Genomic DNA, 19291 nt, shown 5'->3' with positions numbered 1-19291 from the left:
TAAAATAAATATATTACCTAAATTTATATATCTTTTACAAACTTTGCCTGCTTTTAGCCCCAAGTCTTTTTTGATTCCCCTGACTCAATTTGATCTTATATATGGAACAATAAACATCCTCACTTAACAAAGTCCTACCAAACTTTAGATTCTATTATTGGGCAGTCAATATACAAGATTTTGCATTTGGTCATATTATATTAACCATGAAGACTGTCCAATATGGGTATCTTTGGAATCTAATTCTGTTACAAAATTTTCTATTATTTCTTTCTCAGATCCTCACTTTATATATCTTTAAATAATTAACCAATAGCCCAGTACTTAAACATACTTTAAGGATTTGGATACAATTTAGAAAACATTTTAGCTTATTGAGATTTTTTCTTTCTAGTCCTATTTTTTCTAATTATTTCCTTAACCTTCCCTGATTTAAAGAATGGTATAGATTAGGCATTAAATGTTTTAAAGATTTATTTATCAAAGGAAATTTGTTTCTTTTGAACCACTGCCAGTTAACTATAGATTACCAAATATTCTTTTTTTTTGTTATTTACAGATTAGATAGTTTTTACATTTACTATAAGCATTAATAAGAATTTCTGCTATCTCCCTACAGATTTGCTGCTCCAAGTCTCTCTGACTATTGGGTGGTCTGTAATACAGCCCTATTAGTGTGCTCATGCCCTTCCCGTTCCTCAGCTCCATCCATATGGCCTCTGTAGATGAGTTCTCAGTGCTGTCCTGTCTATGCACAGCTGTGATATTTTCCCAACTTGCTATGCCACACCTCCTCCTTTCCTCCCTTGCCCTCTATCCCATCTGAAACAATGGAACCTGGAACATTGAACTGCCAATCCTGCCCCTCATGCAACCAAGTCTCACAAATAACAATAATGCCATTATCCCACATGGCAATTCTCTCCCTAAACTCATCTGCCTTACTGACAATACTCCTCACTTTGAAGTAGATGCATGTGAGACCATTTCTTTCCTGAACAACCCTGTCTTTATATGCAGTTGTTGCATGATTCTCATGATTGATGTGGAACTTCAATTTCAATAAAAATATTAAAAAAAGAACAAATGATAAAAACAAGAAATATTGGAATAATATGTAGAGCAAAAAACTGAATTAAATATTACACATCAATGGCCTTTCATCAGGATTGGAAGATGTTGGAGAGGCATGTAAAAAAAAAGAGTACGAATAAAAGTGGAAAATACAATTTATCCATGTAGTTATTAGACTTGCATACATCCATCTGTCAATCCCCAACTCAGTCCTCAGTTACCCAGTTTCTTTACCCAGCTTCTCCACCTGTCTACCACTCATACCACCGCCCTTTGTTCTCATCTGGTCATCATCCTCTCTTGCTTGGGTTTCACACATCTCCTTCCTTAAACAGCTCTCTCCACCTTCACCCTCCCCTCCCAGTTCCATTTGCCTTTTTTCCACCAACTGCCTAGTTCCACTCTACACACTCCTGTTTCTCTCCCAACTCCACCCTTTCTGCTCCCCACCTGTTGCTATCCTTCACCCCTCCTTGATGCACTTCCCCTCTCCTTTTTAATTTTCCTTCTTCCACCTGAAACTTTAATGTTTTATTTCCCGACATAAATGCTGCCTGACCCACTGAGTTCCTCCAGCATTTTTGTTCTGTTCTAGATTCCAGCATTAGCAGCCTCTTTGAAAACCTTTCTTGAATGCATTTTGAGAATTCTGCCCCATCGAAACCCCTTAGAATAAAGTAATCCTAATCAATATTGGTAAAGTTAAACCACCACATTTTTATTTGCACCCTTCTGCAATTTTCCCCATATGTCTTCGTCTAATTCCTGCTGGCTATTGGTATTTCAGTGGTATAGTCCCATCAAATTTTTATTTTCAAGTCTTGCCCTCTTTGGCCAATCCTTTCCAGATATCCTTCCTGAGTACAGCTGTAATGATCTCCCTGTTCAGCAGTGCAACACCCCCTCATTGTTGTACCCAACCTGTTGCACTTCAAATTTCTATACCACATAACAGTAAGCTACCAGCCCTGCCCTTCCCTCTGCTACATTTTCTGCAATTGCACCAGTTTCATAATGCCTTGTGCTGATCCACTCGCTAAGTTAAAGGCTTCACTAATGGAGTTTACCCTAGCACCCCTTTTATGCTTCCCCAGATGCCTCTGTCTGCTCTGCTCGCAGGACTTGCCATTTTACTTTCAACAGACAGTTCTGATTCGCCATGATGAGTTGGCCACACATTGCCCCACTGCCTTGTCTGATGAACTATCAGTCTCTTGAACCTCCTTATATTACTATGACCTTAAACTGCTCTGAGAGTGCCCTCAAAGATCTGTCCATACTATTTGAACTTTTTTTTTTAAATACCCAGAGGGTGGTGGCCATACACAACTTGTTTTCAGAGGTGGTGGCTGAGGCAGGAACTATCACATTGAAAAAACTGAATAGGATGGGTTCAGAGAGACACGGGCCCAAATGCAACCACATTTTGGGGGGGGGGGGGGGGAGACATTCGGATGGATCAATGGACAGGACAGATTTAGAGAGATTTGGGGCCAAATGCAGGCAGGTTGCACCAGCATAGGTGGTACATGAAAAGATACATGGATTGGAAGGGTTTAGGGTTTAGAAAGGTATGGGGCCAAACGCTGCAGGTGGGACGAGGGTAGATGGGACATTTTGGTCACCGCGGGCAAGTTGGGCCCAAGGGTCTGTTTCCATGCTGGGTAATTATTGAGTAGCATTCACAATATTTATCAATCTCTCAAGTTCAACAGTAATCACTCAGAAGTTTGCTGCATATACACAAGAATTAGTTATCCCATGATCAATTAGTACCAAATTTATGCAGCTCTAAGCATATAATTTGATTTAAAAATACCGTTTTACTTGAAGATACTTTGAAAGCCCTGAAAAATAAAAAGAAAAAATAAGTTATATTTGCAGGCAATCATGCAGTATCAATATGGCTAAATTAAATTTCAAGTTCTATACAAGTCTGCCATGGCAGCACTCTTGCCTGATTCAGAGAACTGAAGGTTCAACTCTCTCACCAGAAACTTGAACTGTGAAATTCTAGATTATAAAAATGCAAACTCCTGCCGCCTCTTGGCATTTCGGCTGCATAAAGAGCTCGCTAATCAAGTGGTCTCCAAAGTCTTTCACCCAGCCTCAAGGAAGTTAGTTTAATAAACCAAAGAGTAGAAACATTTGGATCCTTTGGAGAAAAACTATACGACTCCTCCTAAAATCATAGACAAAGGGGAAAATTAAATCTACCCTCCCTTTCCCAAGGAGTGGTAAAAATGACAGCGTGTATAGAACAGGAAATAAAGTTATTAATAAACTAAAGAATAATAAGTCCCCAGGTACCAGTGGTATTCCAAGAACATTCTACAAGTATTATAGGGGAGCTCTTTCCGATTCTAGCTAAGGTCTATAATTATGTCCTATCAGAAGGAAATCCTCCTACATCGTGGGCAGAGGCTATAATCTCTGTCATTCATAAGGGTGGTGGGAAAGACCCCACTAAGTGTAAAGATTATAGGCCAACAAATCTTTTATGTAATAATCAAAAGATACTCAGTGGTATACTAACAAAAAGAGAATTCAAAAGGTTTTAACACAGTTTATACACCTTGATCAAACAGGATTTATACCTGGTAGATAAGGAGCCGATAACATCAGGCATGTTCTCAACCTTATGTCATGTGCAAAAAAGAAACATCAGACATCTATGATACTTAGTTTAGATGTGCAAAAGGCTTTCGATAGAGTAAACTGGGTCTATCTCAACCATATTTTTGATAAGATGGGGTTTCACATGAAATTTATTAATTGGGTGAAGTACTATATTTAAACCCAAAGTCAAGAGTGAGGGTGAATGAATCAGAACAGATGAAATTTATTAATAGGATGTTTGAAGTGGATAAACCTTTGATATGGGCTAATATTGAATTATCTCAGATTGGTGAGAAGAAGATGGATCAGTTTATTTATAGAAGGAATTCTCAGATATTAAGTAATTATAATTTGCCTGTGTTGAAATATTTAATGGAATTAAGGAGTTTAAAAAAAAATCCACAGTAGATGAAGTCAGGAAGGCAGTGAAGCAACTCTCCTGTGACAAAGCGCCAGGACCTGATGCAATCCCTGCTGAGGTATACAAAGCAGGAGGCCCTGTCATGATGCAAAAGCTGACTGTACTCTTCCAGTCCATGTGGAAAAAGGGACACATCCCGCAACAGCTGAAAGATGCCAGCATAATCCACATCTACAAGAGGAAAGACAACCGCCAGTCTTGCGACAACCACCAAGGCATCTCCCTCTTGTCCATTGCAGGGAAGATTCTGGCCTGCGTCCTGCCTTCTCCAACATCTTGCGCAAGGTCTGCTCCCAGAAAGCCAGTGCGGCTTCCGTGCTGAACGTGAGACCGCGGACATGATTTTGCTGCGCGCCAACTCTAGGAAAAATGCCAGGAATAACACAGCGACCTCTTTGTGACCTTTGTCAATCTAACCAAGGCTTTCGATACGGTCAGCAGAGAAGGCTTGTGGAAGATCAGAAGTTTGGTTGCCCCAGCAAGTTCATCACAATCATCCGGGAGTTGGTGAAAGTTCTGGATGACGGCGACGAGTTGGAGGCCTTCCCAGCGTCAAACAAGGCTGCGTTCTCTCCCTGACTCTGTTCAATATGGTATTCTCTGCCATGCTGACAGATGCCTTCCGTAACTACGACAAAGGAATCCACGTCAGGTACAGGACTGACGGCAGGTTGTTCAAAGTCAGGAGCCTGCAGGCAGTTACAAAGGTGCAAGAGACTGTCATCAGATACTTCTTGTTTGCTGATGACTGTGCACTCAATGCCAGCACAGAGCAGAAGATGCAGCGTGAAATGGGCTGCTTCTCACGAGCCTGCGACAACTTCAGTCTCACTATCAGCACCAAAAAGACCGAAGTTATGTACCAGCCTGCCTCAGGAAAGCCTCACCAGGAGCCGCGCATCACAGTGAAGGACCAAAACCCCCAGGCAGTCGACAACTTCACCTACCTGGGCAGCATACTCTCTTGCGCAGTGAACATAGACGCTGAGGTCAACAACAGGATTGCCAAAGCCAGCACCGCCTTTGGGAGACTCCATGAGAATGTCTGGGAGCAGAGAGGACGCGGCCTTCCCACAAAGCTGAAGGTCTACTGTACAGTGGTCCTTACCACCCTCCTGTACGCCAGCGAGACCTGGTCTGTCTACAGCAGACACGTCAAACAGCTCAACCACTTTCACCTGAGCTGTCTCTGCAGACTCCTCCACATCAGGTGGCAGCGTCTACACCCTCCTGCTGAAAGCCCAAGCCAGGTGGGCTGGACATGTCAGAATGCCAAACAGCCGATTGCCTAAGTAGCTGCTGTACGGAGAACTGCGTCAGGGCAAGAGCTCAGTCGGGAGACAGAAGAAATGTTACAAAGACTGTCTCAAAGCATCCCTCAAAAGCCTGGGTGTCGACATCAACACGTGGGAGACCCTTGCTCTTGACCGTCCAGCTTGGCACAGCAAGATCACCACAGAAGCCCATGCAGCTGAAGTCAGGTGCATCATTGAGGTGCAAAGCATGCTGTGCACAAGGCCCGAGCAGCATCCACTGCCACAACAGCCCCCACCCACTTGTGTCCCACATGTAGGTGAGCCTTCAGGGCCCGGATTGGCCTCACCAGTCACCTCCGGACCCCCAGCCACCAATCTCCAATTTGACTTTGAAACCATGGTCGTCGTCCAACTATGAAGGACAAACAACATCAACAAACAACAACAATGGAATTATGGAGTAAAAAAAATGAAATTATAAGTACTCAAGGTAAAATTTCGGGTAAAACTCCTGTTTCAAAGTAAGCTTTTTCCTTTTACATCATAATCAACTTTCGAAGTTGTGTGATCAGAAAGGTATTAAATTAGTAGAAGATTGTTATAAAGCAGGATGTTTTATTTCATTTCAAAGAATGAAAGAGGAATATAAAATATCTTCGAATACTCTTTTTTCTTATTATCAAATCAAAGCCCTATTGTTGGATAATTTTGGCCGTATGTTACAATTAACCAGGCGGTCTAAATTTGAAATTTTACTTACTGAAATTACTGGCAAGAAAGGATTTACATCTGAGATGTACGCTTTATTGCAGAATAAAATGCTTAAGGCGGATGTTTATAAATCTAAATTAAAATGGGAAAAAGATTTGTCCATATCTATTTCTCAGGATGATTGAATGAATCTATGAGGATAGTATGACTAAAATTGTAAATGTAAGGTACAGATTGGTTCATTATAATTTTCTTCATCAATTATATTTAACCCCAGAGAAATTAAGGAAATAAAAGTTTATTTCTTCTGATTTGTTTTAGATGTCATAAGGAAGTTGGTTCTTTTTTACATTTTATTGGTTATGTGAGACGGTGAAACCTTTTTGGGGTAGATTTAAGGAACTCTTAGAAGATATTTTTAAATTAAAAATTCTATTTGATCCTTTAGTATTTTTATTGGGTTATATTAAGAAATTGAATTTGGAGTTAAAACTAAATAAATTCCAAATTGCTTTTTTGAGATTGGCTTTAGCTGTGGCTAGAAAATGTTTGGCAATTCTTGGAAAAATTAGACTAATTTGAGTATTCAGCGATAGCATTTGGAAATGAGATCTTGTATTCCGTTGGAAAATATAACATATAATTTACGTAATAATTATTCTTTTTTTGTTAAAACTTGGAGCCTGTATTTGGAATATATGGGGTTGAATAATTAATCTTTTTCCCACGCATTAATGGTGTGGCTCTGAACCATGGCAAATAATTGAAGAGTTTTACGTTATGTGATTTCCTCTTCACTTTTTTTCTTTCTTTTTTCTTTTGGGGTTGTTTAGAGGGAGGTGGGAGAGAAAGGTGGGTTAGAGTAGGGGGTTGGGGGGTTGCAAGGTGTATCATTTACAAACTATCATGTATGTATTATGTTTTTCTTATTGTATTTTTTATTGAATGACTTATCATTAATAAATAAAATTTTCAAAAAAGTGAGGGTGAATGGATGTTGCTCTCAGTTTTTCAGGTTAAAACGTGGAATTAGGAAGGAAGACAGTTTGAGTCCCCTGCTTTTTGATATATGCTGAGACCCACTTGCTGAAATTATTAAGTAAGAGGGTATATAAAGGGTATAAAAGACGATAGAGGGATGGAACATGAGATATCCCTATTTGTGGATGATGTCTTGTTGGATGTAACCGACCCTATTTCTTCAGTGCCTCACATGATGAGTTTTAAAATAATATTAAGTAATATCTGATTATAAAATTAATGACTCAAAATGAGAAGCAATAATGCTGTCAGGTACATGGCCATCACAATTAGATAACCAGATCAGGTTTCATTGGTCGAGAGAGGACTTCAGATATCACTCCCTCCACCTTAAAACAGTATGAAGCCAATTATGGAAAGTTACTGAAGGAGATAAAGGCAGATATGCTTAGATGAGATATTCTCCACTTATCATTAATTTGTAGAATTGAAACTATCCAAATGAATGTTTTGCCCAGAATGCTTTTTTTAATCCAATCTTTGCCAGTTGGAGTTCCTATGATAGCATTTAAAGCTCTTGACAAATTGATATCAAGATTCGTATGGCAAAATAAAAAAACTTAGGAGTTAGACAAGACTTTGTTATTGTGAAAACAAAAAAGGTGGCCTTAATTTGCCCAACATTAAATATTATTACTGGGCAGCACAGCTAAGGACCCTGATAACATGGATAACAAATGATATGGAAACAAGTTGGGTGAGTTTAAATCAAAATCCATGCCCCAGTATTTCTCTGGAAGGACTACCATTCCTAAGCCAAGCAAATTGAAAGAAATTAAAAATAGATAATGAATGGATTAACTTCGCAATGAAAATTTGGTTGGCCATTAGAAAACAATTAAACCTTTTTAATTCTTGTTACATACTCAGACAGCAGCAATAGAAATGAACCAAGACAGTGCTACATTTAAAAAAAAATATTTTTATTGATTTTAATAAATCCACTCTCACAAATCCAATATTTACAAGAATGCTCTTACAGTGATGCAAAGAAGCATTTACGAATAAGGTGGGAGAGACTGTCAACAGAGTGTTGTAAACTCACAAAATCCTTGTCAAGGTCCTTCCAGCGAAATGTCCTTTCAGATGAGTGGTAGTCAAAATTCCCCTTTTCCTGGCGTCGGAAAAACAAAGTGAGCTTCCAGAACCCTTTTGTTAAAAGGGTTCAAAGTGACCTTCACAATGGTCATGATCTAAACAGTATTTTTTCTGATACCATAACCCAAACACAGGTCAGTTCAAATGACCTTTTCTTTCAGCCATGGTGGGGTTCAACAATTCCCTTCAGAAGTGACTTTTCCTTTGCCACGATAGTATTCAACAAGTCCCCTTTGGCCACAATGGGATTCAACAGTCCCCCTTTCTTTGGCCACTTCAGCACAGTACATCTCAAAGAGTTGTTGCTCCTGTGCTGCTAAACATGGCCTCGATCAAGCAGTGTGCTGTTTCTTTAATATGTTCTGCACCTGTGTTCCGGGGCATTTCCTCTCTCTTCAGAAGTAGCGAATTTGAGTACATGCTGTTCCCAACTTGTCAATCTCCAAAACTTGCAGGGCTTGCAGCTTGATTTGCTCTCTTAAAGTGACAGTGCCACTCAAATTAAAATGAACTGGGAGCATGTAATATTCTACATCCAGAGCATTAAAAATAGTAGCTATCCCAGAATTCTTCCCGGAAAAGTAGATAACAGCTTTAAAAACTAGGCGGATAAAAGGCTAACTATTGTGGATCAGCTTTTTTTGTCAGGAAACTTTGAAATCAATATGAACATCTTCAGAAAGAATTTGCTTTGTCAGGGATGGATTTTTTTTCGATTCCTTCAAGTGCAGCACTATGTACAGACATACAGATTGGAAGCAGATATGTTAAAAAAAATCTACACTAGAAAAGATTTTCATGCTGACTATGTAAGGAGTGATAAAGAAGAACCTGCTAGCTCACTTATACAGATGGCTTCAAGATAACAACAGGAAATACTATGGAAATAAAACAGAGATGGGAATTGGAAATGATTTTTTGTATTAGAGATAAAATGTGGGAAAAGATGACCCTTGATGTTCACAAGTTAACAAGAAGCCCAACCTGGAGGGAGTTTGAATGGAAAATTAAAATGAGAGTAGGTAAGACTCCTGAAGTGTTGGAGAGATACAGTAGCACCTCAGAATTATGTTGAAGAGAATTCAGGAAGATTGGCGATCATACCCAAATATTTTGGTAATGTTCCAAACTATATCAATATTGGAGATATTCAGGTGGAAATTAAGCAAATAATGGGGATAGATTTACCTTTGGAGCCAGCATATTTTATATTGGGAGTGACTCCAGAGGATATAGATACCAAAAACCAGACATGTATACAAGAGATGTTGCTGTTGATAGCAAAGATGATGATTACAGTATTATGGAGAAATGTAAAACCACCAACTGTCCAACAACAGAGGGAAAGATTAAAAAGTGTATATTTGATGGAAAGCATAACAGCTATAACTCCAAATAAAGACTGATGCTTTTTAACATCAAGTGGTCACCGGTAATACAACAGTTACCGAGATTGATTAAAGATATAACCTCCCATATTCTCAGTGGTGGGGAGGAGTTCAACCAATGCACTCTACATGTAATTGGAGTAATGTACACACATGAGATTTTGATTGCATACAAGTACATATATAGTTATGACAGTGATAAATTCAAGAAGATTTACTCTGACCCTCTTCTCTTTTAAGCTCAAAAGTGTCACAATGAGTATATGAAGAAGTGTATGATAAAATATATAGGTGACTGCATATTGGTTAGATAAGGTTAATTGGGTGCCTAAGTCTGTGATGCTTCTATGAATAGAACTCAAATAAGATTGGATGATGTGCTGTATACATCTGTTATGTGATTTATGTATTTTGTTTGCATGTTCACATGATATGACTGCATATGAAAATAAAAATTAAGTTAAAAAATATAAACTCCCCCTCCTTCTCACTAGGCTATAAAAATATAAACTCCTCCCCAAAAGGGGTACATACCCACATTCATTTTGGTCTTCAATGCTAATCATGAAATGCTCCATTTTCTCCTCACCATTTTAAACTTTTAAGTTCTGCACATATACATTTTTAAAAATATTTTATTTATTAGAAAACAAAGTAATAACCATAATTACAAAATTAGAATTAACAAATTATCAAAAAGCAATTTACATGGTTACAAAAAAAACTATAGGATCTAAAAAAAATCTACAACCTAACCCCCCCACCCCTCCCCTTAACCTAAATCTACCCCCTTATTCCCCATTAAAAAAAGAGAAAAAAAGAAAAGAGATAAGGAGAACAACTTCATTTATTTAGTATTCAATGTGGAGATCCAGCCACACACAAACAGTTTCAGATTTTCAAATTCATATTCAGCCATTCTTAACCTTTCTTTCAGTTATGTCTCCTTCAGACTCTGCTCAAAGTTTATAGGTCCCCTTCCCTTTGAGGGTGTCAAGTTTAGTTTCTTCCATACTTATCTCCTATCAACTACATAAAAAGCATAAAGGATTTCAGTTCATGCCCCCCCCCTTAAATGTGCACAGGAACCGAATGTGCGCAGGAACCGAATAGCTCCCATTGAGAATGGCTGCGAATTGTATTCCCCTAGTAGAGAATCATTTACAATTTAAGGAGGAAATATGAAACATTAGTTGGGGTATGGCAGCCTTATCTGCAAAATATAGGTACGTATAGATACACCCTTTCTAAATAGAAGGTAAAAATCCATTTTAATAGTGGAACGACAGATAAATGAAGTGGGTCATGGTGGAGATGACGTGCTCTCGTTTTGTACCTTTTTCATTTTAGTTTATATTATTTTGGGTTTATATTTTGTTCCTTTAAGGGTCTGTGACTATAGATTTTTGGTTCTTTATGTTTGTTTAATTTACATAATTTTTTTCTTTGTGGTATTAGGGTATAGGAGGGAAGGGAGAGGGGTGGGCGGAGGGAAAAATTGACTCTGAATGTAATATATTATTGTTGAGAAAGATAGTATTGTTGTCTTGGATTTATGTGGATCTTGGAAAAGCAAAAATAAAATATTTAAAAAAGAGAATGACTGCAATGTCAATGAAATAATGGAGGGCTGGATCATGAAATACCTCCAGTTCTATCAAACCATGCACAATGGCATAATTCTTATAATGCATTGTTAATACAGCGGAGCAATTTTGGGTTACAAAATGGTTGAAAGCTACAATGAAAATTTTGTTTGAATGATTAAACATGCAATTGATTATATCAATACTTTAGACTAGTGAAAAGAAGCCTCATTTAAGCAGAGGGGACAGAAAGTGTGGAATATGGGACAGAGAGTGTGGACTATAATCGCAGAACTAAAGAATATTCAAAAGACTAAGTGGATAAGCATGAATTGGAGCTAAAAACACGCACACACTTATGGAGAAGTATTGGATGTTAAACTTTCAATTGTTTTTATTTCTTATATACTGAAAGCTTAGTCATAGTTCTAATTAACTATTATTTTTTCTAAGAATCAGCCTGCTTTATTAATTCAAATTTCTATTTGGCAGATCAATATACATCGAGAAGCTGAGCAAGCAAACTGACCACCCTTAAATGTTTGCCTTTCATGAATATATCAGTGAATCAGACAGAGCTCGCTGCTAGTGGCAAATCACCCACATTCATCATTCACTTGAAATACCAATGCCAACATTGTTACACATCGGGAGTGTACATATAGACATTAAACCACCTAACACTGCATACATTTACAACGAGTAAACATACCGGTTGCACCAGATTTTTAACAATGCTCATTGTTTGGTAAGTCTATGTATGTCATATCCACCATCCTGTCTTGTTAATGAAGCTATGGTTATACACATTATAGACTTCCACAAAGTTTTTGACAGCATCCCACATGGTGGGTGGCAAGAGAGTTAGAAGCATAAACACACACGAAATGCAGAGGGTAATGCTGAATTATGTATAAGAAAATGTATAGAGAAGTCCCGTAGAATTTAGCATTATAATTATCACTTTATTCACTATAAATTATATAGCATAATTTCTAAGCAGCTTCAGGAAGACACAATCAGATTGATAAAATAGAATGTGACTGTTAAGATTCAACAGAAAAAAGTATTGGATAAAAGAATAGGAAAAATTAATAAACTCTTATTAATTTTTAAATAGGGCAGAGATATAACTAAGATACAAATAATATATTTATATTATAATATTATAATTATAATTCGCCACCAAAAGAAGCCAATGTTTCTTGATTGAATGGAGACCAACACGTTTAGCCTGGCAAAGGAGGCCCCATATGTGGATTTAAAGGGAAATGTTCTCATATTGAACATTTCCCTTTAACTCCACTTTATTCTTGCCTTCTATCTTTCTTGGAGCATCTCTTCTATCTTGTTCAGCATCATAAATGAAATTAGTTTTTCCCAGTTTTAATAAAAAGTCAGTTATTCTCTATCCATAAATCCACTGAGTACTCCAGCAATTTTTGTATTTCTTTTTCATATACTCAGCATTGTTTGTATTTGGTTCAAAAAATTCAATAGGGTAATTTAAAAAAAATTGCAAATAATGAAAATACTCAATAGGTTGGATCTCATCTGTGGGAAGAGAAACAGAGTTAACATTTCAGGTTGAAGACCTATCATTAGAGCCCAACATGAATAAAATATTTGACCCAAAACATTTACTCTGTTCTTCTTCCCACATATGCCCTGATGTATTCCCAGCATTTCCAGTTTTTATTAAAAATTTAATAAAGGTGTGAAAAATTAACAAGGGTTCCGATTAGGCAAATAGAATGTCATAATTTCCACTGGAAAGTCATTAAATAAGGAGAAATTAAATTGAGTATCAATGGTATATAAACCTCAGGGGGAAATGGGGTGAAATTTTCTTCAAGTAATGGTTTATAAGTTGATTATTGGTTTAAGAGTTAATACAAAAACATCTCTTGGGTTGGAGGGAATAAAAAGACAAACAAATAAACATTTTGAAAGAACCATTACTTCTACAAGCATCTGCTTCTTTGCTGTAATATTTAAATAATTCTATGATTTGTTCTGACAGTGGTAATGAAACCATCTTTCCCTTTATGTCCTGAGGGATAAATTGTAGTTTCTCAACAATGCCGCTTGTATCTCTTTGTACAGTTAACTCACATGGCAGGGCGTGCATTTTTTTTTCCAGATCTCCACATTACTGGGAAGCCCATCATTTATTATCCATGCCTTTGATCGGAGCATCCCACCACCATTTCAAAGGTTCTTTAAAAATTAATCACATGGAGTCAGGAGTCGTACAGTGATCAGTTTGTGCAAGGATAGTAGAATTCATCCCCATTGAGCATTGGTATTAAGACCAGCCATTTTCAATGACTGCCACAGCACATTTAAGTAAAAGCCTCATTTTCTTATCACCTCAGGTAACACAATTTTTTTGCAATTTTTTTAATGTAGTCAGAAGTGTGGAAGAAACCAAAACGACTGCTTCAAAAGGAAGGGGGCCTATAAACTTTGAACAGAGCCCTAGTTGGGACCATAGCTGAAAAAAGTTAAAGCATGTTCATTCTAATGTAAGAAATTCTAGCATTAAAACCACTGTTATTCTGATATTAAATTTGTATTATACAATCTTGGAAGGGTCAAGCCTCATCTTGTTCTTCTCGGGGTCGGAGGACACAGTGAGTCAGTGCCTGGTGTCGGGTGAGAGGAGGAGGACCCGGGAGTTAATTGGGGTTAATTGGTAAGGGCTAATAAAAGGAGTAGAAAGGGAGGGAGCAGCCAGTGAGGAGTGGCCCAGTGAAGGAGTGGGGTCTTAGGACTTTGGCTCGAGGGACTTGTGTGGGAAGGGTATTTATATTAAGAAAGGAGGAAATGGAGTCAGTTGGGGTAGTTAAGTGCTCCAATTGTGGGATGTTGGAAGTTAGAAACAGCACAGCTGTTTCTGATGACTACACCTGCAAAAGGTGCATCCAATTGCACATAATGAGTGACCGTGTTAGGGAGCTTGAGCTGCAGTTGGATGAACTGAGGATCATAAGGGAAGCAGAGGCAGTGATAGAGAGGAGTTACAGGGAGACAGTCACCCCTAGAAGGCAGGAGTCAGGGAATTGGGTGACTGTGAGGAAAGGAGGGAGAGTGCCAGTGCAGAGTACCCCTGTGGAAGTGCCACTCAGCAATATGTATTCTGCATTGGATACTGCTGGGGGGAACAGCCTATCAGGGATGAGTCGTAGGGGTCAGGTCTCTGGCACGGGGGCTGCCCCCGAGGTTCAGAAGGGAAGGAGAGATAAGAACAGGATGCTCGTAGTTGGGGACTCGTTAGTCAGAGGGACAGATAGAAGGTTTGTGGGACGAGATCGGGGATCCAGGTTGGTATGTTGCCTCCCTGGTGCCAGGGTCAGGGATATCTCTGATTGAGTACATAGCATTCTGCAAGGGGAAGGAGAACAGCCAGAAGTTGTGGTCCATGTGGGGACCAATGACTTAGCTAGAAGTGGGGATGAGGTCCTGAAACAGGATTATGTGGAATTAGGTAGGAAGTTAAAAAACAGGACCTCCAAGGTAGTAATCTCTGGATTGCTGCCGGTGCCATGCGCTAGTGAGGGTAGAAATAGGAGGATGTGGAGGATGAATGCGTGGCTAAAGAGATGGTGCAGGGGGCAAGGGATAAGATTTCTGGATCATTGGGATCTCTTCTGGGGAAGGTCGGACCTGTACAAGAGGGACGGACTCCTCTTGAACTGGAGGGGGACCAATGTGCTGGCAAGCAGATTTGCTAGAGCTGTGGGGGAAGGTTTAAACTAGTTTGGCAGGGGGGTGGGGAACAGAGTGTGAGAGCAGTGTCAAGGGAGCATGGCCACCTAGATGGGAATAATAACAATAAAAAAGGTAGGATGGAGATTAGGGTTAAAGGTAGAAAAGAGAATGTATGTAAGGATCATTCTCTGAAATGCATATATTTTAATGCAAGAAGCATAGTGAACAAGGTAGATGAGCTTAGAGCATGGACAGATACATGGGGTTATGATATTGTGGCAATTAGTGAGACCTGGCTACAAGAGGGGCAGGACTGGCAACTTAACGTTCCAGGATACATTTGTTTTAGATGTGATAGATCAGGGGTTAAAAAATGGGGAGGAGTGGCTCTGCTTGTTAAGGAGGACATTACTGCCGTGAGGTGGCAAGATGGTCTGGAGGGATCGTCCAGTGAGGCTGTTTGGGTGCAATTGAGGGGTGAAGGAGGCATGAGGGTGCTAATAGGGGTGTATTACAGACCACCAAATGGGTCAAGAAAACTAGACGCACAAATGTGTAGAGAGATAACGTATATGTGTGAGAATTATAAGGTAGTGATCATGGGAGATTTTAACTTCCCTCACATTGATTGGGACACCCATACAGTTAGAGGGCTGGATGGGCTAGAGTTCATCAAATGTGTTCAAGATTGTTTTCTGAATCAATTAGTAGAAGAACCGACTCGGGACAGTGTAATACTGGATCTCCTGTTAGGGAACGAGCTAGGTCAGGTATCAGACATTAATGTTGGAGATCCAATAGGGTCTAGTGATCATAATTCTGTTAGTTTTAAGGTAGTTTTAGGGAAGAGCAAGGAGGGGCCTAAAGTTGAGGTTCTGGATTGGAGAAGAGCAAATTTCGAAGGAATAGGAAGGGATTTGGGGAGTATTGAGTGGGACAGGATATTTTTAGGTGAGGCTGTAAATGAAAAATTGAGGATATTCAAAAAAGAAATTTTGAGGGTACAGAGTAGTTATGTCCCAGTGAGGATCAAAGGAAAGGCTGGAAGTCATAGGGAGGCTTGGTTTTCGAGGAATATTGGAAATTTGGTTAGGAGAAAAAGGGAGGTGTACAAGAGGTATAAAGAACAGGGAGCTGACAATTTGAAGGAGGACTACAAGGAGTGTAGAAGGAATCTTAAGAAAGAAATTAGAAAGGCCAAAAAAAGGCACGAAGAGGCTTTGGCAGACAGAGTAAAAATAAATCCAAAGGGTTTCTATAAGTACATTAAAAGTAAAAGATTAGTGAGGGATAAAATTGGACCCCTTGTAGTTAGTGAGGGTAGGCTGAGTGAGAAGTCAGAGGAGATGGGGGAAATTTTGAATGATTTCTTTGCCTCGGTATTCACTAGGGAAAAAAAATATTGAACCAGTTGTGGTAAAGAAAAATAGTGGGGAGGACATGAAGCATATAAGGATAACCGAGGAGGTAGTGATGGCTGTGTTGAAAAAGATAAAGGTGGATAAATCTCCGGGACCGGACAAAATATTCCCAAGGACACGCAGGGAGGCTAGTGGACAGATAGTGGGGCCATTAACAGAGATATTTAGGATGTCACTGGCCACGGGGGTAGTGCCAAAGGATTGGAGGGTGGCGCATGTGGTTCCGCTGTTTAAGAAAGGGTCTAAATGTAAACATGAGAATTATAGGCCCGTGAGTCTGACGTCTGTGGTGGGCAAGTTGATGGAAAGTGTTCTGAGGGATGGTATTTACAAATATTTGGAGGTACAGGGATTGCTAGGGAGTAATCAGCATGGTTTTGTCAGGGGTAGATCATGCTTGACAAACCTGAAAAAGTTCCCCACAGGAGGTTAGGAAAAAAGGTGGAGGCATTAGGTATAAATGAGGAGGTAGTGAAATGGATTCAGCAATGGTTGGATGGGAGGTGTCAGAAAGTAGTGGTAGAAAATTGTTTGTCCAATTGGAGGCCGGTGACTAGTGGAGTTCCTCAGGGATCGGTCCTGGGTCCACTATTGTTTGTTATATATATTAACGATCTGGAAGTAGGGGTGGAGAATTGGATAAGCAAGTTTGCGGATGATACAAAGATTGGTGGTATTGTGGACAGTGAGGAAGATTATCGTAGATTAAAAGGTGATTTAGGAAGGCTGGAGGTGTGGGCTGAGAAATGGCTGATGGAATTTAATACAGATAAGTGTGAGGTGTTACATTTTGGAAAGGCAAATCTAAATAGGTCATGTGCATTAAATGGTAGGCCATTGAGATGTGCAGAGCAACAAAGGGATTTAGGAGTGATGGTAAATAGTACCCTCAAGGCTGATACTCAGGTAGATGGTGTGGTGAAGAAGGCATTTGGAATGTTGGCCTTCATAAATCGGAGTATTGAATTCAAGAGTAGGGAGGTTATGATGAAATTGTACAAGGCATTGGTGAGGCCAAATTTGGAATACTGTGTGCAGTTTTGGTCACCAAATTAAAGGAAAGATATAAACAAAATAGAGAGAGTGCAGAGAAGGTTCACAAGAATGTTGACAGGATTTCAAGGTTTGAGTTACAGGGAAAGGTTGTGCAGACTGGGGCTTTTTTCTCTGGAGCGTAGAAGATTGAGAGGGAACTTGATAGAGTTGTTTAAGATTTTAAAAGGGACAGACAGAGTAAACGTGGATAGGCTTTTTCAATTAAGAGTGGGGGAGATTCAAACTAGAGGGCATGGTTTAAGATTGAAGGGGGAATATTATAAGGGGGAATATTATAAGGGGGAATATTATAAGGGGGAATATTATAAGGGGGAATATTATAAGGGGGAATATTATAAGGGGGAATATTATAAGGGGGAATATTATAAGGGGGAATATTATAAGGGGGAAATTTCTTTAAGCAAAGGGTGGTAGGGATGTGGAATGAGCTTCTGACAGACGTGGTTGAGGCGGGATCATTGGTTACATTTAAGGAAAGACTGGATAGTTACATGGATAGGAGAGGACTGGAGGGGTATGGACCGGATGCTGGTCAGTGGGACTAGGAGGGTGGGGATTTGTTACAGCATGGACTAGTAGGGCCGAACTGGCCTGTTCTGTGCTGTAAGTGGTTATATGGTTCTCCTAGCCATAAAAACAAATATGCCAACATCCACTGCACCATTTCTCACTGAGTATGAAATAGCTTTGGACCACAAATTTCTAGATATATTTCCTGATACTGCAAAGTCTTCCTTTTCATTAAAAGGATGAAGCAACTGGAAAATGTCATATAATATTCACAATTTTAATGGCATGTTGTTATGAGATTCCAGGATTTGCACACAAATGCATTTTTGCCATTATTCATTTTTGTGTTAGCTTTTTTGAAAGTAGTAAACATTGATGAAGTCAATCATTCAAGCTCTATTAGTATACATTAATACAAAATATACAAAATTTGGCAAAACAAGAATTTCAGCATTGGAATTCCCCATGATGAGCATCAATATTTTAAATGTAAACAACTATGTACCTCTCTTCATCTTGGGACATCTCACTTGCAGTACTGTCATCAAAGGCAGATAAGGCATTCATGGCAGATATCTGTTGAACTTTGACCAATCTCTCAATGTTTTTCAGTTCAATGCTTTTCACCTTTTTATTAGCTTGCTTTGGCTGATTATATGGATGACTTTTATTATTCTCCTCATTTGAGCCGAAGGTAATCCTTCAAATGAAAATGTTTAACTCATATATAGGGACAGATTAGGAAGCAGTTTGCAATTTAAAGTTGCAATGCATTGAGAAAAAGTTTACAATGCCCAGCACTCTGAATTTTGTGACTGTGACATACATGAACAATATTTATTATTTGAAACTCTACGCATGTACAAAAAAGGGATTATATCTGTAGATTTGTCAAAAACAAAATGGTCAATAAAGAATAACTATTTTCGAGAACTCTGAAAAGTTTATTATATAGATTTTCTCCATTTATTGTGCAAAATTTCCAACCACTGTCCAATTAAAGTTGGTCTCTGCTAACCATAGAAAAACACAATTACAAAAATGTTTCATTTACTCTGAACATATAATATTTTAGGTGTTGAAAACAGCCAAATATAATCTGTTGAGAGTATATAAACTGAAGGAAACTGAATAGATATTATAATATCCAAGGTCCAAAAAGTAAAATGAAGCCTGGAAATTTGAATCCAAGCCCCATCGTACATGGTGCAAGGTGCTGAGGTAAGTCATCAGGACATTTGGAAAAAGGGATGAGTATATTTTTGGTTTTCTGTTAATTGTTTTATGTTTGTCATATTATAAGGATGCAAGAGTAAGAGACATGGTAGCACCATTTTGGGGAGCATATTCTCTCCACCCTCTACTCACTTCTGAATGATATATTACGATAGACTAG

The 19291-nt window shown here is 38.8% G+C and overlaps 1 protein-coding gene across 5 annotated transcripts in view; it reads right to left on the bottom strand.

Annotated features, from left to right (window-relative positions):
* ankrd26 (ankyrin repeat domain containing 26) overlaps positions 1-19291 on the bottom strand; it is a 167701-nt gene that overhangs the window by 55375 nt on the left and 93035 nt on the right. For 4 of the 5 annotated variants that reach the window (XM_069919991.1, XM_069920001.1, XM_069920021.1 and 1 more), the window contains 2 exons: positions 18401-18595; positions 2894-2921 (listed from right to left, as the gene is read on the bottom strand). In XM_069919991.1, the coding sequence (XP_069776092.1) occupies positions 2894-2921; positions 18401-18595 (223 nt within the window). The remainder of the gene's footprint in view (positions 1-2893; positions 2922-18400; positions 18596-19291) is intronic. The other variant, XM_069920012.1, reaches the window with a different exon arrangement.

This window comes from Narcine bancroftii, chromosome 1 (assembly GCF_036971445.1).
Source record: "Narcine bancroftii isolate sNarBan1 chromosome 1, sNarBan1.hap1, whole genome shotgun sequence".
Lineage (NCBI taxonomy): Eukaryota > Metazoa > Chordata > Chondrichthyes > Torpediniformes > Narcinidae > Narcine > Narcine bancroftii.
This window is presented reverse-complemented; position numbering and strand designations above follow the sequence as displayed.